The sequence below is a fragment of the Diachasma alloeum genome, unplaced genomic scaffold (genome assembly GCF_001412515.2).
Source record: "Diachasma alloeum isolate Michigan unplaced genomic scaffold, Dall2.0 Dall_scaffold_00272, whole genome shotgun sequence".
Taxonomy (NCBI): domain Eukaryota; kingdom Metazoa; phylum Arthropoda; class Insecta; order Hymenoptera; family Braconidae; genus Diachasma; species Diachasma alloeum.
Genome location: NW_021680411.1, coordinates 450,426 through 471,675, shown reverse-complemented (window position 1 = coordinate 471,675; position 21,250 = coordinate 450,426). Strand labels below are relative to the sequence as shown.

The 21,250-nt window shown below is 35.6% G+C and overlaps 1 protein-coding gene across 1 annotated transcript in view; it reads left to right on the top strand.

Annotated features, from left to right (window-relative positions):
• Positions 1–423: 423 nt before the first annotated feature.
• Positions 424–21,250, top strand: part of LOC107037930 (growth hormone secretagogue receptor type 1) — a 58,508-nt gene continuing 37,681 nt past the window's right edge. Inside the window, exon 1 of the mRNA XM_015256765.1 lies at positions 424–575. Within this exon, the coding sequence (XP_015112251.1) occupies positions 424–575 (152 nt within the window). The remainder of the gene's footprint in view (positions 576–21,250) is intronic.

Genomic DNA, 21,250 nt, shown 5'->3' with positions numbered 1-21,250 from the left:
ATTTTACTGGTAACAAATCATGCCCCACTGCATGAACTCCGCTTCCCACTCTATCGATTCTCAGGTTTTATAACGTTCGACAGATGCCTTCGATACCTCATTAAAAACAATTACCATGTTCCCACAACAAATATGGAAAAACCGTTTTTTTCCTTGTACCAAATGTGAAAATCCCTCCTGGTTATCAGAAAATAATCAGGAAATAAATAAAAATCTTGAATTAAAAAATATATGAGGCATTTTTCTGGCTTTGAGGTCTAAATTTCTCATCCAAATTCGTTATGCCTCGTAGATGTTTTTTTCCGCCTACAGAGAAGGGACTGAATTTAGCATACGGCCTGTCGAAGTAATAAATTACCAATCCTTTCAGGGGAAAAGAAGTCTACGACAGAACTCAAATCACGTAATTAATACGATTTATTGATGTCTTCTCCAAATATTACTGTAGATGTTACCAATGTTTCAGGCAAAATCGTGCCCTTTGTGGAATTAACAGTGGCCCACGCATCCGTCTTGACAATATTGGCCATCAGCTTCGAACGTTACTATGCTATTTGTGAGCCATTACGAGCTGGGTGAGTAAATATTATTAATAATGATTAATTTGTTATAATCTAACACTGGACTACAATGGACTTGCGATATATGTACTTATTCAAAACTACTTGAAGAATATGGTACATTCCATATCAACTCCGCCACACCGGATTTTTTTTTGTCTGGGAAAAATTATTGAGTAAGTGCATTTTACACTACTACATATAGACAGTGATCATGCAATATTTCATTGCCCTGTCACTTTTTATTTCTGAGATAATCATTATGACTTGAAATTTTCAAAAAATCATTACTTCTGAATGGAGCCTCCGATTTCGATAAATAAAAAAAGAAACTTTTCGTTTTTTCTCGTACTTCAAGATAAAAAATACTTCGGAGCCGTCAAGGAGGTCCTAGATCGGTTTTTCGAGAATTTTTCGCGTTTTCATTTTTTGTTCACTCTAGGGCACTAGAGATCCATCGGTTGTCTTTAAAGAAATGAGTCTGTCAACCATTATTCTTCGTTGATATATGATGACATAAGACTACACCATCATGTACCGGAGAAAGAGTGCGACGAAAAAAAAAAATTTCGTCGAAATTTTTACTGGAAGAGTAGATGGTTGAATTGAACATTATCATCATCGGAAGTTTGCTAAATTATGATCAAACAAATGAGAGGAAGAAACAAATGGAATCAATGAATTGATTTATCATCATCAGTCGGTTCCAAGGCTTTAATTCTAGAAAAAAACCTCAATTTCTCGATTGATTTTTTATCACCATACGATTCTGTGTGGATGGATTACCGAGCTCCTATCTTATTCTATTCTTGCAACGAGGTAAGAAATTTTCACGTTGATTACATAGAAATGATCTTTATTCTCGGAATTGATATCTTCGGATTTCATAGAATGCCGCGCAGTGATAGATGTGCGAATTCAATGCGGGCTCCTGGTGAGAAGGGACACCTCGGTTATAATTTACGTCCGATTTCCTTGACACTACACGAAAAATTTACTTTTTTACCATTGTCTGCGAAAATCTGTGGTCAATGCTGAACGAGAGCTCCAACTTATGTCATTTCTCCATGTGTCGGTTAAACTTAATGCTACACATCTTCAGCGTTCAGAAACTCCACCCGATATATCAATGCTCCAAGCCGAAACATGTGACCCAAATCTAGATGTGATGAACAGTTCTCTGAGATCAGGTCGATCTTTCCANTGAAGCTGAATTCGACAGTTCTTCCATGGATTATGATTCGGAAGATGACCAAAGTGACATTGATCCATCTTCATCTAAGCAGTATCGATCTGCGAGAGAAATAGAATTAGAAGAAATGTTGGATGGTTTGAAGCAGAAATTCAAAGATCTGAAAAACTACCGTGAGTGCCTGCAAATCTTGACGGTTCATCCACAGTCGTGGAGTGCGCGGAAAATTGCTTCTGAATTTGGAACTACCAGATACATGGCGTCAAGAGCGAAAAGGTTGAGAAAAATTATAGGAGTGTTTGCTTCACCAATTGCGAAAGCAGATCATTTACTACCCAGCACAACTGTCGAGAAGGTACACAATTTTTACCTAGAGCACAGTCGCGTCATGCCAGGAATGAAAGATAAAATATATCCATCAAAATCAATGGAGAGAAGAAAATAGAGCAAAAGCGAATGATACTCGAAAATCTAAAAGTCCTTCATCGGAAGTACAAACATACGAATGAAAAGGCTAAGGTCGGTTTCAGTAAGTTTGCCAAGCTGAGACCTAAACAATGTGTAGTGGCGGGAGCAAATGGCACTCACGTGGTATGTGTTTGTATGTATCATCAACATTGCAAATTGATGCTAGAGGCAATTAATATTGCGACTCTAACTCAATATTCTCCCTGTCCACTCAGAGATTACAAAGATTGTCTAGCAAAATTGATGTGTACAAATCCAACCCCGGCCTGTCATCTGGATGAATGTAACGATTGTCCTGGAGTGAAATCATTATCATGTGAACTGAAGAAACTTCTCTCTGATTTTGTCGTGGAAATGGTCGAATTTCGCGTGTGGCAAAGTACTGACAGGTGTACCTTGCAGACACAGACCCTCCCGATGGGTGAATTCATTGATCTTCTAATGGAACGATTGATAGTATTGAAGCCCCATCACTTCATCGCTAAAGAACAATCGGCTTTTGTCAAACAGTGAAAAGAGAATTTGGATAATGGAGAAGTACTAGTGCATTGTGATTTTTCGGAAAATTACGCTTTTGTGGCTCAAGATGCTGCTCAATCCTTCCACTACAATAATGACCAGTGTACAGTTCACTCCGTTGTTTACTACAATCACGAAAAAATGAAATCCAACATCAGAGTTTAGTCGTTTTGTCGGACAGTACGACTCACGATACTGCCGCTGTTTATTTGATACAGAAGATTTTAATACAGCATGTGAAAGACAACTGTGAAAGCGTGGGGAAAATTATCTATGTCACCGATGGAGCTGCACAACTTTACAAGAATCGTTTTCAGATCACGAATGTCTTGCATCACAAGACTGATTTTGGAATAGATGCGGAAGCCCATTTTCATGCAACCGCGCACGGTAAAGGAGCTTGTGACGGAGTAGGAGCTGTCTTTAAGAGAGAAGCGAGACGTAAGAGCTTGCAAATCGTTCATGGTGAACCAATCCTCACGCCAGATGCTTTGTTTCGATGGTCAAAAGAGAATTTTGAAGGAATTGATGTTTTTTTTTTCACCAAGGCAGAACACGCGAATATCAAAACTGAGTTGAGAGAGAGATTTGATAGTGCCAAAGCTATTCCAGCCATTCAAAAACACCATTGTTTTATTCCGATATGGGGAGAGCAATTGTTAATTAAACGATAATTAATTAAATAATCCATAAATTAAATAATAAAAGATGATAAATTAATTAATTAAACGAAAAACCCGCAGAAGACAGTAATCGTGATGTAAATAATTCATCAGTGCATGTTGGAACTTGTCGTCGAAGAGAGTGGAGAATTTCTCCGTATTGTAAAAATGTAAAAATGTGAAAATATAAAATGTTATCGTTATAGAAGAATAAAAATTGTTTTTTTCCCATACTTTTTCGTTAGTGGAAAGCAGAGTGTGTTGTTGAGAAAAGATTTATAGTCATATCAATAGTCTATTCTATCCAGCAGAACAGAAAATGTCTATTGGCAAACCCCTTTTTCAGTAACAATAATGCAACTCTCCTATACGATAGACAAACGTAAAAATTTCGAAGAAAAATTTCTTTCGGAGCATTCTTTCTCTCTTACATGATGGCGTACTCTTTTGCCATCATATATGAACAAAGAATAATAGTTGACAAACTGATTTCTTTGAAAAAACCAATGGATCTCCCATAAAAACTGAAAAACCCAAAAATTTCGAAAAAAAAATTTCCGTTGCATTGCTTCGTTCTTCCATTATGGCGTATTTTTTTAATATCATATACGGACATCCTCTATCATAAAAAAAATATTTCGATCGAATATCGAGCGGCTCTAGAGTGAAAAAAAAATGAAAACGCGAAAAATTCTCGAAAAACCGATCGAGGAGCTTCTTGACGGCTCTGAAGTATTTTTTATCTTGAAGTAGGAGAAAAAACGACAATTTTCTTTTTTTATTTATCAAAATCGGAAGCTCCATTCAGCAGTAATGATTTTTTGAACATTTCAAGTTTCGTAATGATTATCTCAGAAACAAAAAGTGGCAGGGCAATGAAATTTTGCATGATCACTGGCTATATATAGTAGTTCAAAATGCACCTACTCAATGATTTTTTCCAGACAAAAAAAAATCCGGTGTGGCTGAGTTGACATGGAATGTCCCATATATAGGTTATCCCTCAAGTCGATAGCAATATTTTAGGGCTACATTCAGGGAATAATTTTGACTGAAAGGTCCTTTGGAGTCTTTTAATCAGATGTACTCCTGTCAAAATAAAGGAAATCGGAGATAGGCCAGTAGCAGGGATCGGCAAAAAAGTCATGCTTAGGTGATGCATTTTTCGCGAGTATGTGAACACTACGTGGTATTTACTCTCTTTCTCTATGTTCATCAGTGCTATTATCTGCAATTCAATGAATAATAACTCCGATTAATTGATGAATTAAGAATCAATTTATTTATTCATAATAAATGAGAATAATGATAATTATGTGATTTAAGTATAACTAACTATAATCTAACGTAATCTGACAGCTATCGGCATGCCTGTGAAATTGTCAAGTTATAAGTTAAGGTTTAATTTAAAAAACGCCTACAAGTATTAAGTCGGTGGGGATTGAACGCCAATCGTCAGCCAATGATAAACTCCCCGATGTTCGGCGGACGTATATTGGGCCGATGCTTGGTCGTGTTGCATATATCGGCTTATACCCTGCATGGGAAGCAATTTCAAGAAAATGAAAACGAAAAACGAGAATGAAAAACGAGAAGTGCGCGGAATGCAATCGTCCTTTTTCGTTTTCATTGAATAGGTATCATCATGAGGAGTATTCTGAAAAACATACCAGCGAAAGAGATACCAGCAAAAATAATTTTGGAGGAATCGCTATATCTCAGGAACCATTCAACCGATCAAAGTGTTTAGCACAAGTTTGCATTTCATTGCGACCAATTAAGGGCAAGACTTTCACCGTCTTTGTGATAGCTATTCTCGAGTTCTGAACACAGTTCTGAACATAGACACGCATGTGCACATACATACATACATACATACATACATACATACATACATACATACATACATACATACATACATACATACATACATACATACATACATACATACATACATACATACATACATACATACATACATACATTCCTTTAAAAAATCATATGTTCATGTTTCATGACATGAAAGTAATTATTTCTTTTTGGTCAATATTGATCATTGTCATAAATAGATTGGCAGTCAAGACCGCGCCAGTCCTATGCCGGTATTGATTTTTTTAATGTACGTGTCGCGTGGCTCCGTCTTTCCCTACTTGGATATAATTGAATGTCAAATATCTCTGTGAATAATGGAGGTATAGAAAAGAGTCCAAAATTTCAATTCATTTACTTTTGGCGGAGGAAAATTTTTACACAAAACTTCTTTCTGTATCTCCGAGTACTTAGATGCAAAAGCGTTGTAAACAATAAAATTGTTATAAACTATTTTACTGTATAAGATTGTCCATATTCAGATTGATGAAAAAAAGAATCCCAAAAAAACAAAAGGTCTTTTGTAAAAAAAACACTCGACAAGAACGGATGCGACCGTTAGTCTATTTATAAAATTTGTGAAATCGGGCAAAAGCTGTAGTGCCAACTACAGATTAATAAAGCCTAAAGATTATGACACAGCTCATAAAACTGAAAAAAAATAACTAGTGGATTGGGCTGTTGGTCGCTCGCTGCGCTCGCTCCCATTGCGGGTGGGTTGGTAGCGAATGTATTCATGTGGGTCTGACCCGTCGGACGGGTCGCACCAACAACTTCCCGATATTATTATTCCTCCCATTTTGACTAAAAGAATCCTTTTCAACTCTCAATACTCTGTTTATTTGTTCATGAAAAACCCTTGTTTTTAATTACATGATATTCATAACTATACTCACATCATTACATTGCCAGGGAGGAAAGCATCGATTTCCGCACGGCTCGTAAAGTCATACTCAAGCGAAATTTTGGTAAACACAGTTCTCACTTGATAATTTTATGAAAGCAGACATCGGTTCGACACAGTCGGTGTACATGCCGGAAGTAGACGCAAAAACTTGGTCAATCAAAAGATGTCGCGTTCATGACAAATGTGTCGCATTTTCATGAGACGAAGCACACTACTGATCTCAGCATTTGTTTTCATATAATATTTCTCTTAACTCGAAATACGATAAGATTTCTAATATTGAGAGTTAATATTAACATCGGAGTGATATAAATAATGAGAAATTTGGAAAAACAACACACTTTCTTAGCAACTAACTTCAGATGAGTTAATGACCAATTAGTAGAGGCGCCAGTCGATAACGATTTATTCCAATTGGAACTTTTTTATTTCTCATTTATTGATAGAAAAATGGCAATTTATGGAAGGAATCGAAGAGAAGTATGAAATTTTCTTCATTATAATCGTTCTATATATGATTTTCATGAGATTAAGAAAGTGTTCGTTGCTTTTTTGTCATTTTGAAATTTTCTTTCCGGGAAAACTCAAAAACCACTAAACAGATATCAGCCAAAATCTAATCCGCTCTAAATTGAATGAAAACCTATCGATTGAAAAAAAAAAGTCAAATCGGACAATTCGTTCACGAGAAATCGTTAACCAAAATTTTGACCACGTACATACCTAGACACACACACACACACACACACAGACAGACATTTTGTTTAAAATTGTCTAGGAACATCGAAAAGACCTTGAAACATGGAGATTTGATGAAAAATCGATTTTTGATTTTCGGGCCATTGCAATAACTTCTCTGCCGGGAAGTTAAAAAGCATGAAAATGATATTCAAAATTTGAGATGATAAAAATTCCAAGTCAACCACTTGGCTTGCGATTAAAGCTATATAAAATCGCGCCAAGTAGGTTGACAAAAGTAGGTTGACTTGAAATTTTTAGCATCTTGAATTTTGAATATCATTTTCATGATTTTCATTATTTCTTCAATTTTATATGAGTTGTGTCATAATCTTTAGGCCTTATCAATCTGTACTTGGCACTACAGCTTTTGCCCAATTTCACAAATTTTGTAAACAGATTAACGGTCGCATCCGTTCTTGAGTGTTTGCGAGTGTTTTTTTACAAAAGACCGTTGGTTTTTTTTCGGCAGATTTCACTTATTTTTGTAAAAACAAGAGAGTATCTTCTGTATTGTTGATGTTTGTAAACGAAACAATACCCGTTCTTGGCGATTTTTTTTACTCATTGCACCCATCTTATCAATGTATATTTTCAATATTACAACTTGTGTTAAATTCAAGAACTCAGTCTCGATTATGGCCTTTTATTGCTAGAAATTATTTTCTTTTTTTGTTATTTTACATGAAATACCATGAATGGATGGGTTGTGGGACACGGCTGAGTTTGTGGACACTTTATGTTTTTTTGCTAATAAATTGAAATTTGTGAAAATAAGGTGAACTGACAAGTGATAATTTTACACCACGAAATCCCCTTGTCACTATTTTCAAGTTTAAATATTGACGACAGCTCGCGCTGTTCATTCGTTTCGTGAGCGGTTAGATCTTGAAAAAGGCTGAAATCGGTCTGCACTTCAATAGTTATTTTCATCACAAGGTCCACAAAGTATTTTCTGACGAATGTAGCTTTGTATATATCACATTCGTCAGAAAATACTTTTGGACCGTGGGATGAATGCAATTTTTCGTCAGAAGGCCCGTAAACCGCGATTTAACCGAGCGAAGCGAGAAAAACACGTAAATAACAACATGTAAGTCTGAAATTTATAATTTTTTGGTTTTATGTGATTAATAATTAATTAGTGAACGTTTGAAAATGAAAAAAAATTGGAAAAATGTAATTGTTTTTGTAATAATACAGTGTCCATTAAATCATCCACAGAATTTGAGGTTGGATATGTTAATGGACGGAGTTTTTGGAACAATATAACCTCAAATAACAAACATTTGCAATTGTTGAGATTTGATAGGAATGAGCATATTTCATGTGTCTTTTTGTTTCCAGGGGTAAAATCAAACATAATAAACCTCCCAGGTACACGGAGGAAGGTTTGAGAGAAGCTCTAAAGGCGATAAATGCCGGTAGATCTTTGAGAATAGTTAGCAATGAGTTCAACATTCCCCAGTCCACATTATTCGTCAAGAAAAAAGGCCTCACAGCACCTCTTATCCAGAGAAGAGGACCCAGCAGTATTCTAGGAGACGTTACTGAGAGAAGACTTGTTGCGTGGATATTCTACATGTCTGAGTTTCCCTGTCACCAAGACTCAGCTGCGGGATAGTGTTCAAAGGTTGCTGAAAGAGATGAAAAACCAAAACACTTCTTTTCAAGATTCTCGCCCTGGAAGACGTTGGTTCGAGGGATTCAAGACACGCCATCCAGAATTGTGTGAACGATTATCTCAAAATATGATCTACGCTCGAACGATTATGACGGAAAGTACCATTCGAGCGTGGTTTTCAAAAGTAGGAGATTATTTGGAAGGTAAAAAGCTATCAAACATCGATGCTTCTCGAGTGTATAATTGTGACGAATTCGATTTCCACTTGTGTCCGGCGGGGCAGAAATTTCTTGCAAATAAAAGGGATCGAACCACGTACAACTTCGTGAAGAATGATGACAAGGAGTGTATCACCACATTGTTCTGTGGCAATGCAACTGGTCAGCTGGTTCCACCAATAGTGATATTTAATTACGTAAAACCACCTCCTATTATTGCAGCTCTCGTGTCTAAGGGTTGGGGTATTGGTCTCTCCGAGAACGGTTGGATGACAGCAACCTCTTTTTTGATGTGGGTTGCTAATATTTTCCATCCGTGGCTAACTGAAAACAGAATTCAGTGCCCAATCGTTCTATTTTTAGATGGCCATTCATCGCACTTGACCATGGAGTTAAGTGACTTTTGCCGAAAGAATCAAATCGAAGTCATTGCGCTCCCTCCGAATTCGACGCACATTACCCAGCCTTTTGATGTCGTGGTTTTTCATCCAGTCAAATCTGCATGGAGAGAAGAAGTTCCAAAATGGCGATTGCAGAATGATGAGGACAAACTGAAGAGAGAAAATTTTGGAGGACTTATGAAACGAGTCATTGATCGCTTAAAATGGAAAGATTTACTCCAGAGTGCCTTCAGGGCTACAGGACTCTGGCCTTTCTCACTGGATTCAATAAACTATGGAAAACATTTTTTTCTACAAATGCTCATCACAAATCCACCAATGACCACCAGTCCAACAGTTCTGAACCAGAAAATCTCTCTGTCACTACTCTTCTTAAACGGCTTGAGCAGAACATTGACGCTGACCTTCTCGACGAATTCAGAGGGGTTGATGAGACAAGTGACAGCACCGGGGAAATATGTCATAAAACTCTTTTTTCCGTCTGGCGACGAATGAAAAATCAACACGAGGATTCTCAAATTGACGCAACAACTGAATAGTATATTACGCAACAAGTGCGTAATAGGTTTTTTGGCTCGTGGGAAGTTGTAAAACGAGCCGAAGGCGAGTTTTACAATCCCACGAGTCAAAAAACATCATTACGCACGAGTTTCGTATACTATTTTACGTCAGAGAGCCCAGAATCCGCGATTCTACCGAGCGAAGCGAGGTTAGAATCGCTTGATTCTGGGCACCTATGGCATAAAAACAACAATGTAACGACTGCGAACAACACAACGCCTCGGATGAGGTATTCTTCCCCTATCCTCCGTCTTAATTAAGTGCCCACCATTCGTTTTATCAAAGATTGTTCATCTAAATTTAATTCCTTATTTTTAAAAATAACTTTCCTTCTCGCAATAGTCTATTATTTTTTGAATGGTCCTCCTATTTCACTATCCTACAAAATTCTCTTGAACATTTCCTTTTGCAGCTTGATGGAGAAGAGACTCTAAATTCAACAGTTGATAAAGATGATGAACTCACCAAAGATGTTCCTGAGGTAGAGGATATTCTTCAACTAGATTTTCCAGATGACAGTCCGACAGGAATTTTTCAACTTTCTGACGAAGGATATTTAATTCCTCTCCAGGATTCGTCAGATAAAGACTGTATTCATAATTCTCCGGATTGGTCTGGAGAAGATCACAATGGAAATTTTTTCCTTGATCTTCAGGAGGATAATAATAACAATATTATTACTCGATATATAGAAATTCAAAAAGATGGTGAGCACTCTGATCTTCAAGAAGATAATATTAATAATCTTACTTCAAATATGGATGTTTCAAAAGATAGTGATCATCCTGATCTTCAGAAGCATATTAAAGGATTCAATACGATTAATAATAATGAGGAAATCGCAACAAAAACCAGACTTCCTGAGAATTGTATTGAGAAAACGAGTTGTGGATCAACGCCAGTCAAGTCACGAAATATTGAATCAATTCGTAGTGTCATTCAACAAGAGTCAGCGGAGGAGTCGCCTAAAACTAAGGAAGTCGAAGAGAAGGATCTGCTTCCCCCAATGGCTTCACCTTTCAAGAAAGTCTTCTATCACCAACCTATTGTTCCGAAAAAAACAATAAAAAAAACGACCAAAAGAATTATTACCAGCAGCAATAACTTCAGATGTCTGGATGGAATATTATCAAAACAAATCCGATAAAAAACTAAAGAAATAGAAGAAAAAGAATTGAAAAAGCATGAGAAAATTAGAAATCGGGCAGTGAAAATGCAAGAAATGGAAGCTGCTAGAGCGGCTCGATTGGTTAAAAAACAAAAAGCTTTGGAAGAAAAAGAGAAGAAAAAAAGAGAGAAGACTCAAAGAAGTCCAACACTTCTAGCCAGAAAAAGAGGCAGGAAAAGAAAAGAAGAATCCAACTTGATCCTCCACAGTCCCACTTCTGCCAAAGGAATCAAAAAAGAAATGTTAGAAGAAATTAGTCCCCCAGCAAAGACGACAAGACTCCGTCGTAGAAAAACGTGAAAATGAATATCATTTATGCTTACATCTCGATTTACACTAATTTTCTTTACTTTATCGTGTGTATAGTAAATACTTGAAAATATAATGAAAAATCTATATTGAATTGACAGTTCTTATTAATTCAAATGACGTAAAACTCATAGAGACCCCTCAGATTCACTCTGTCCCAAAACCTAGCCTTCGTCCAGGGATCGGCATTAATCATTACTTTGATAATGATTACAGCTCAGATTGATGATTATATTTGTAATCCATTAATCTTTCCACTGATTTTTTCAAAACGTTTGAATATTTAATCAATCGATAATCATAACGTAAATTAGCTTGATTACTTAATAATTCATCAATCGCAAGTTGTATTGATGAATTACTCCATCAATCGTCAATCAATTTAAAAAATTATTTAATTATTTCATTAAGCGTTGATTTGACTGAGAAATTATTTGATTAATTAATTAAGCGATAATCTGACTCAAAAATTATTTGATTATTTGATTACACGTTAATTCAACTCGAGACTTCATTGATTGAATAATTCGTAATCAGAACTGAAACTTAATCGATCACTCTGTCAGATTACTAAATACTCATGTTTTTAGGAAAAGTGAGGCAAGAAGACCTTTTTTATTATATTTTTTATATTTAATATCATGATTTTTTGCATTTTATCATATCAAATGCAATCAAATTTTTTTTATTTCATTCGTTCCTCATAATAAAATCACAAAATGAAACTTGGAAAATTTCCAAAAATTCACATAAGAATTCCAAAAGAATAAGTTATATAGAAAAATCGACCTTCATCGGCTTTATTCTATGAACAAATATCTATTAACAAATGCATAGGAAAATTGCAGAATTTTTGATAGAATTCGTGCAAAAAATGAAATTTTTCAATAGAATTTTAAGAAAAATCTCATAGAATTCTTGTAGAGTTTCAAAGAAAATCAATAGAATTTTTTAGAGAAAGCGACATATTTTGACATGTAATTTTGTTTGTTAGTCATTTATGATATTTGTTTTTTTAGTTCAAAGTTGCATAAAAATTTCGTACACGTATGGCGGGAAAAGAGGGAAATTTCTATTTATTTCCGTTTTTGTTAATTATGAGAATGTAGAATCTTTCTTTTTTGTTAATATCCGAGATGATTCGGTAATGTGCCTTGTTGAAAATTATTGGAAAATTATCATTAAATGTATTGTGTTATGTTATGCTATCAAGAGATTTTATTTCCACTATACGGTGGAGTGTCTTCTATCCACTACCACAAGATCAGCACTCATAATAAATGGATACAAGAATCCAAAAAACATCAAATATACACACAATCCTGATACATAATTCTTTTAGTATTCAAGTATTTTTTACTGTCAATGAATAATTGATTAAGTAATCAAATAATCGTGAATTTCAATTACTGATTGTTTATAAAATTGAAAAATTCAGGATTTCGAGTAGTGGTTAATTGAAAAATCGAATAATCTCCAGCTTCGATTAATGTTTACATAAATAATCATATATTTACCGGGTGTGATTAAAAATTAATCAGATGAATCAAATAATTGGAATGTCAATTATTGATTAATCAATTTAATCGGTTATTGCCGACCTTGATTGTCGATTAACGAAGTAATCGAGAATATTCCAATTTTATTATTGATTACCGGAATAATCAAAAAATGTTTTCTTCAGATTATGTAATTGATGAAGGAATTCATTAATCATAATCCTCGATTACGATTATGCTGATCCCTGCCTTCATCGTCTATTAACTCAAACACACTTGTTTTGCCTGTCCATCATGCTATCCATCAGGCACCCTTTGTAATTTAATGGATATTTTTTTTATTTTTGCATTAAAAAATTGAACTAAATTTTTTTTCATATCATAAAATCATTACTATCATATCGGGCCAATTAAATCGCTCATCAGTTATTGAACTAATTAATGAATCTCATATTTCGACGCGTTCGAGTCGTAGCCCTCGTGGAAATCGGGTCATCAGATTTTGACAAATTATGACATAAAATGTGAAATTATGTCAAAAAATGAGAAAATTGATAGATTTTTACATAATTTCATAGAATTTGATCAAATATGTCCGATTCTGTCAGAAATTGCATCGTCATATACTGACAGCAGATGTCATATTATGTCAACTCTATAAAACGATATAAACTGACAGATTTTTACATTTTTTATCATTTTCCCCCCGAAAATGACATTGTTCCTCATGATATGACAATAATATTTTCGTCAGATTTTGACATATTGCTAGGACTCATCAAATGTCAGAATTTCTTAGAAAATGACTTATTTTGTCATACTATGATATATTTTTTTATGTCATTTTCTGTCCTATTTCAGCTTGTCATAAACTGTCTGAATCCGTCAATCAATGTCATAACCTAACAGAAAATGTCATAATATCATAGATTATATGATATTTATGATGTCATAGGATGTCCGATGATGACATATTCTGACAATCATCTGTGGTCAGAATACCATCAGAAAATGCAAGAATATGTCAAATAATGTCATCGAAGGTCATATACTGTCATAATATCTCAGAGTATATGATATTTATGATGTCATAGGATGTCCGATGATGACATATTCTGACAATCATCTGTGGTCAGAATACCGTCAGAAAATGCAAGAATATGTCAAATAATGTCATCGAAGGGCATATACTGTCATAATATCACAGATTATATGATATTTATGATGTCATAGGATGTCCGATGATGACATATTCTGACAATCATCTGTGGAAAGAATACCGTCAGAAAATGTAAGAATATGTCAAATAATGTCATAATGTCATAATTTATCAAAAAATGACAATTAATGACAAATTCGGTCATTCCGGGCTGCCATTTTCTGTGCAAATGTGCCAATAAATGACACCATCCGTCAAAATTTGGCAAATTATGTCGGAATATAATATATTCTGACATAGAATGCGATGAAATGCTATCAAAGGGCGACTTTGAGCTCAAGAATAGTTAATATATTATGTCATATGATGACAGAATTTGTCAGAATTTATAAGATGTCATCATATTTCTGATGAGAAATTCTGACATTATCTGACCAACCCGTCCCAAATTCCGATCATATTTTGTCAATTTCTGACGAGATTACTCAGATTCTGATAGAATATGACAGATTCGGACAAATTCTAATAAATTCTGACATAATTTCTACGCAATTTTCGGACATAATCTGTCAGAATTTGACATTTTATGTCATAATTTGTCAAAATCTGACGACCCGATTTCCATGAGGGAGATGTCCCATAACCTATCCATTCATGGTATTATTATATCCGATGAAATGAGGGACACACTACACATAAATTAATAAAGGGTTAGGGCGGTTTATTAATTAATAACGGAGAGAGACGATGTGTCTTGATTGGTATNTGAAATGAGGGACACAGTACACATAAATTAATAAAGGGTTAGGGCGGTTTATTAATTAATAACGGAGAGAGACGATGTGTCTTGATTGGTATCTTCAAAGAGAATCCATAATAAGATGATCGTGTTATTCCAAAAGACAGTCGTTACCAGGGAGTTCCTTTGTCCTCCTTCAGACTGGAGACAATTTAAAGGGTTCGAAGGGGGAATACGTAACACTACTCCCCTCCGCGAAAAGATTGCCGCCCCGGCAATCAAACCGGGGGCTATTTGAGGTATTACAACTTCAATTGGTCAATACAGAAGTTGTAATAAATTCGAGAATTCTGAGAGTTGTAAGATCTCACATAGGGAGGGCCCCAGTCTGTTCTTCAACTAAAACCTCCCAGAAATCAACGTTGAAGAACAGTCCCGAAACACACTTGTTTGACTCTATATAAGCAAGAATTTTCAAAAGTGTTAATTACAATTTTCAATTCATTATGTTGTGTTCAAACGAATAATGTGTTCTCATGCGTTCCATACAACAATGGTGTGAGGGTGTCAGTGTTTGACTCGAGATATTTCTTTATTCATGCAAATTTTCATTGAATCATTTACACCATAAATTTCCATTTCGGTCCCAGCATTTGTAAAACTCAATACAAGAATTTCTCAAATTAAAAATTTTCAATAAAAATTTCGGTTAACCAAAAGTAAAACAGTAACTATCTTCCAAACAATTACTTTTCAATAACTACTATTCAAACAACTACTTTTCAACAACTACTTCAAGCCATTACCAAAAATTCAAATTTGTTAGTAAATATTAGTTGGTGATTTCGAAAGCTTTCGAAATTATTACATTTACTAAAGCAAAATCAAGCATTATCTACTTCAACACATACATTCATAAAAATTGACATGAAATATTCAGGCAATTCTGTTAACCACAGATTAATGAAAATCAGGCGTGTAAACCAGGCCATTCTGTTAACCACAGACATTCTGTTAACCACAGATAAATACATGTTCAGGCCAGTCTGCTAACCACAGACAAATAAAATTCGAAAAGAAATGTGTTTGGTAATTCATGATTTGAGCTCATGATTACTCTTCACTATCTTGTTCCATTGGCCACAAACGATTGACATGTACCACCTTGAATTTACCTCTTGGAAGTTTCTGAATCCGATAAACTACATCATTTAATTTTGATCTGATAACATAAGTCTTTTCCCAATTCCTTTGGATTTTTGGACATTTACCTTTGACTCTTTTGGGGGCAAAGAGCCAGACCTTCTGTCCGGGTGTAAAATAAATCATGTGCGCCTTCAAATCAAATTTAGATTTCATTTTATCACTTCTGAGTCGCCAATTTTCTCTAACCTGTTGATGAGCATCCACTAATCTTTCTTGCAGTTGGTCCACATAATCAGGGCAAAAAGTGTGATTGTCAGTGTTGTGTGTTGGTGTACCGCAGAGTAAATCTAAAGGAAGCTTCAATTCTCCACCAAACATTAATATTGCTGGGGTGAATTGTGTTGTTTGATACTTGGAGGAATGAAAAGCTAGGAGGAATAGTGCTAACCATTTATCCCAGACTTTCTGATTGTCATTAATGAATTTAGCGAGGTAATTGAGGAGAGTCCTATTCAAACGCTCGACTAAACCTTTAGATTGTGGGTGGAGTGGAGTTGCGCAAGTTTTGTGGATACCTAGAATATTCATTAACGAGTTGAAAATTAAAGATTCGAAATCTCGACCTTGATCAGAGTGAATTTCTAGGGGTATTCCAACTCGCGAAATCACATGCACAATCAGAGCTTCAACAATGGTAGCTGCCTGATGGTTGGGAAGTANAAATTGGAGTAGATCGAATGGGTGGAGATATTAGAATAGATTTCAGTTGATCAAAGCTAGTTTGAGATTCGGAAGTCCATTTGAAAGGGATTTTATCTTCAGTTAGAACGTGTAAGGGTTTAGCAATGTTTGCAAAGCCTTTCACATATTTCCGATAATAGGAGCATAATCCGAGAAAACTCCTGAGGTANCGACGATACAGAATATTTCTTTTCAACTCTAGAGAATCCCAATACAATAAGTAAAATTTCACATCTGGGCCAAGGTGAGAGATTTGATGCCAGTCAGGACGTTGATTGTTTCTTTTTGATTCGATCAGCATGTGGAGAGTTGGATCTTCGGATTGTAACGTCGCCCAATCTTTATCGTTGACCATGCAGATTGTACGAAAGACGTGTTTCTCTGCTCCTTCTTCACGTAAATTAAGTTTATTACATTTTTTATATGTACAGAGGCGTCTAGATAAAGCATCTGCATTGCCATGGAGATGACCTGGTCTGTGAGAAATGTCGAAATCATAAGTGAAAAGAATCTCAATCCAACGAGCTACTTGGTCGTGAGGATTTTTAAATGAAAGAAGCCATTTTAGAGCTGCATGATCGGTTCTAATTAAGAATTTCCTTCCTAATAGATAATGGCTGAAATGTTCAACTGATGAGACTACGGCTAAAAGTTCTCTACGAGTGACGCAATAATTCTTTTCGGATTTGTTCAAGCACTTGCTGAAATAAGCGATAACTTTTTCTTCACCGTTTTGGATTTGGGAGAGCGTTGCTCCAATAGCAAATAGAGAAGCATCAGTGTCAAGAATGAAATTACCATCAGAAATTGGAGTAGATCGAATGGGTGGAGATATTAGAATAGATTTCAGTTGATCAAAGCTAGTTTGAGATTCGGAAGTCCATTTGAAAGGGATTTTATCTTCAGTTAGAACGTGTAAGGGTTTAGCAATGTTTGCAAAGCCTTTCACATATTTCCGATAATAGGAGCATAATCCGAGAAAACTCCTGAGCTGACGTTTAGTACGAGGAACCGGCCAATCAGAGATAGATGAAGTTTTTTCTGGAGAGCATTTGATTCCATCTCTAGAAATGATGTGACCGAGATAAAGGACTTCATGTTTGAAGAAAACACATTTCTTAGTGTTAACTTTGAGGTTAGCTTTTGTTAAACGAGAAAATACCAATTTTAGATTGTGCAAATGATCCTCAAAATTTTGACCAAAAACAATGATGTCATCAATGAATACACGGCAAATTTTTCCTATCAAGCCTTGTAGAACTTTGTTCATTATTCTTACAAAAGTTGCTGGAGCATTGCAAAGACCGAAAGGAAGAACTTTAAATTGCCATAATTCGTCCTTGATAACAAAGGCTGTTTTTTCTTTGTCTTTAGACTCCAATTCAACCTGCCAGTAGCCGTTTTTTAAGTCAATAAACGCGAAAATATAATGATAGTTTTTTTTGTTTTTTTTTTTAGGCATTCTAATTCTCTTAGAATTCTTTAATGCCTAAAGAAGGTTAGGCGGTGTTTGAGGTGAATTTGAGAGTGAATTTCTGTGGTTCCCGGTAGCTTAGTCGGTAAGAGTGCCCGGCGCGTATCTGGGAGACCCGGGTTCGATTCCCGGCTGGGTGAAGCGGAAATTTTTTCTCTCTAAATTCTAATTCTCTTAGAATTTTTTTTTTTTTTTTTTAAACTTATAATTTTATTAAGACCATTTAAACATTTTCAATGGTTGAGAACCATTCCGATCCAGAACTTGCATCGAAAATTTCTTCGTCGCGTGGTATTGGCATTGAGTCTTTCTTTGTCTCGTCATTTAGTTCTCGATAATCAACACAAAATCGAAGAGATTTATCTTTCTTTGTGGTTAGGACAACAGGAGATGCCCAAGAGCCATGACCGGGTTCAATGATACTTTGTTTTTTCATTGCTTCTAATAATTCAATAGCTTTGTCTCGATAATGGAACGGGATCCTACGAGGATTTTGTTTGATTGGGAGACAATTCCCTGTGTTGATTCTGTGTTTGGTCCCTGAGTATCTACCTAAATCATTAGAATGTGCAGAAAAACATCTCAAAAATGTCAGGAGAAAATTTTTGAATTTTAGTTGTTCATTTTGATTCAATAATTCACATGAATTTTCAAAGAGTTTAAGTAAAAATTCTGGTATGTCAAAGTTCAGTCGAGGAACTTCTTGAGAGACTACTTGTTGAACAAGAATTGTTTTTTGAGGGTTATCAATATTGAATTTTTTGTTAATAATCAGTTGGAAATATGCTAGAAGTCCAGATTTGTAAAGAAAATCTAACCCAAGGATACAATCTTCTAAAATGTTAGCAAAAACTGCGTCCAAAATTACAGAATAATTTCCTATGGAAACAGTAATCTCTTTAATTGCTTTATGCGGAAATTGATCACCAGAAACTGTCCTGATCATGATGGATTTAACAGAATTTTTTAATTCAGCCCAATTATTGTTGAAAAGTACAGGATTAATCAAGGTGATGTCAGCCGCAGTATCAATGATCATGGAACAAGGGTGTTCATTGATTTTTCCTCGTAATTTTAGATTGAGAGTTAATTCTTGAGTTTCATTTGTAATCTGAAAACATTTAGTAATATTTGATTGAGTCAATTCGTCCCCCAATGAACTGACTCTATTCAGTTTTCCGAATTTATGTTAGTGTTGGAAGATTTGTTTGGGTTTGAGTGTTTGTTACCATCTGAGGATTGGAAATTAATGAATTTTGATCTGAAGTTTCGATTTCCAATGTTGAAATTGCGGTAGGGATGATGATTGTTGTGATTTTGGTTGAGTTGTCTTGAGAAATTATTGTAAGAAGTACTTGGGAGATTCTGATGGGAATTGTTATCAGAATCCGTACATTTATTGGCGTAATGACCGAAACGTTTACATTTAAAATATTGGATATTTGACATTTGATTCGAGAAATTATTGTGTTTATTGTGATTTGAAGAGAAATGGCGATGATTATTCTGGAATCGATGATTTGTTGAATTTGTGATCTGTCGTTTCATGTTTAATACGTGAGAAATTGATTGAAGTTCAGTTGCTCGTGCAACTGCTTTCTGCAATGATTCGAAACGTTCAGATCGCAAAGTGAATTCAATTTTTTGATTATTAATCCCATTGATAAAAGAGAGACACGCGACACGATCTCGTTCTTTCTCAGAAGAATTTAGATATGCCAAATATGTGAGCCGTTCGATTTCTTCCGAGAAAGTTATAAAATTTTCATCTCTGTGTTGTTTTCGAGCCTGTAATTCATTGAAATACATTTGAGATAGATACTTCTCATCAAATTTCTCGGCTAGAATGTTAACGATTTTTTCATAATTTTTTTTGTCATCTTCTGGAATTTTATTAAGAATCAATTGAGCACTACCGCGAAGTCGAGTTAGTAATTGAGAAGCTCTAGTCTCTTTTGACCAATGATTATGAGTCGCGGCAATTTCAAAATGTGAATGATACTGTGACCATGGTTTTGTACCATCGTAGGTATCAGGTTTAATCTGTGAATTTTGATGAGCAAAATGCGGTAAATTAAAAGCGTTGGCAAAATCAAAATTATTGTGAGGGTTATCTGGTGGGTTCCTTGGAGGTATCTGTGGTGGAGGCCCTGGAAATCCGGCTGGAGGAATGGTACTCCTACTGGGGCTGGTTGAGGAACTGGAGGTGCTGTTGGACCTTGGTGAGGTACTGCAGGAGCTGCTGGAGCTTGTTGAGGTCGAGGAGGAACTGGTGGGACTTGCTGAGGTTGTGGAGGAGCTGGTTGAGCTTGTTGAGGCACTGGATCACGATGGAGATTTATCAATAAATCCAAAATTTCCTCTCTGGCAGCAAAACGATGATTTTCCAAATCCTGGCGAAGGGTCTGTCTGATGTCGGTGACGATTTCATCTCGAAGATCATTCCTCAAATTGTCCAGTTGTGTTGATTCATTCGGTTGATAAATTTCATCTCCCCCGGGTGCTGAGTATGGGCGGAAGCCGGAACGGAGAGGACCAAAACGAGGGAGTCGATTTCTTGCCGGTTGTGTTTCTCGTTCTTCCTCATCCGCCATGTTTTTGTTTTGTTTTATTTTTATTCCACTTCTGACACCAATGTTATATACGATGAAATGAGGGACACAGTACACATAAATTAATAAAGGGTTAGGGCGGTTTATTAATTAATAACGGAGAGAGACGATGTGTCTTGATTGGTATCTTCAAAGAGAATCCATAATAAGATGATCGTGTTATTCCAAAAGATAGTCGTTACCAGGGAGTTCGTTTGTCCTCCTTCAGACTGGAGACAATTTAAAGGGTTCGAAGGGGGAATACGTAACAGTATTATAGCAGAAGGATTTTTAATTGAGAGGTTAGATTTTTATTTTAGTACAACTTATCCCACGAACGAGAATTAATGTCAATCAAAGTCATGGTCTCGATGAATATCTTTACAATTTTTCACCACTATCACCCATCACTTTTCTGGGAGAATGGTTATTTAGTACAAATTTTTATTAATCGAACGAGAATCATTTCATGTAATTGACCGAAGACCCCGGTGTTTATGTCGAGTGGTTTCGAAACGCGGGTCCGATCCACCACTCCCTTTTGAATGTCGGACTGACGTCATCCAACACAGCCACCTCCCAACACCTCACGAGATCGCGAGATAGATTCAATGGTACCAATGTTTCCACTAAAAATCTGCCACGAAACGTCTTACGATGGGAAAAATGAAGAAAAGACGCACACTGAAATTCTTTAGATCGTCA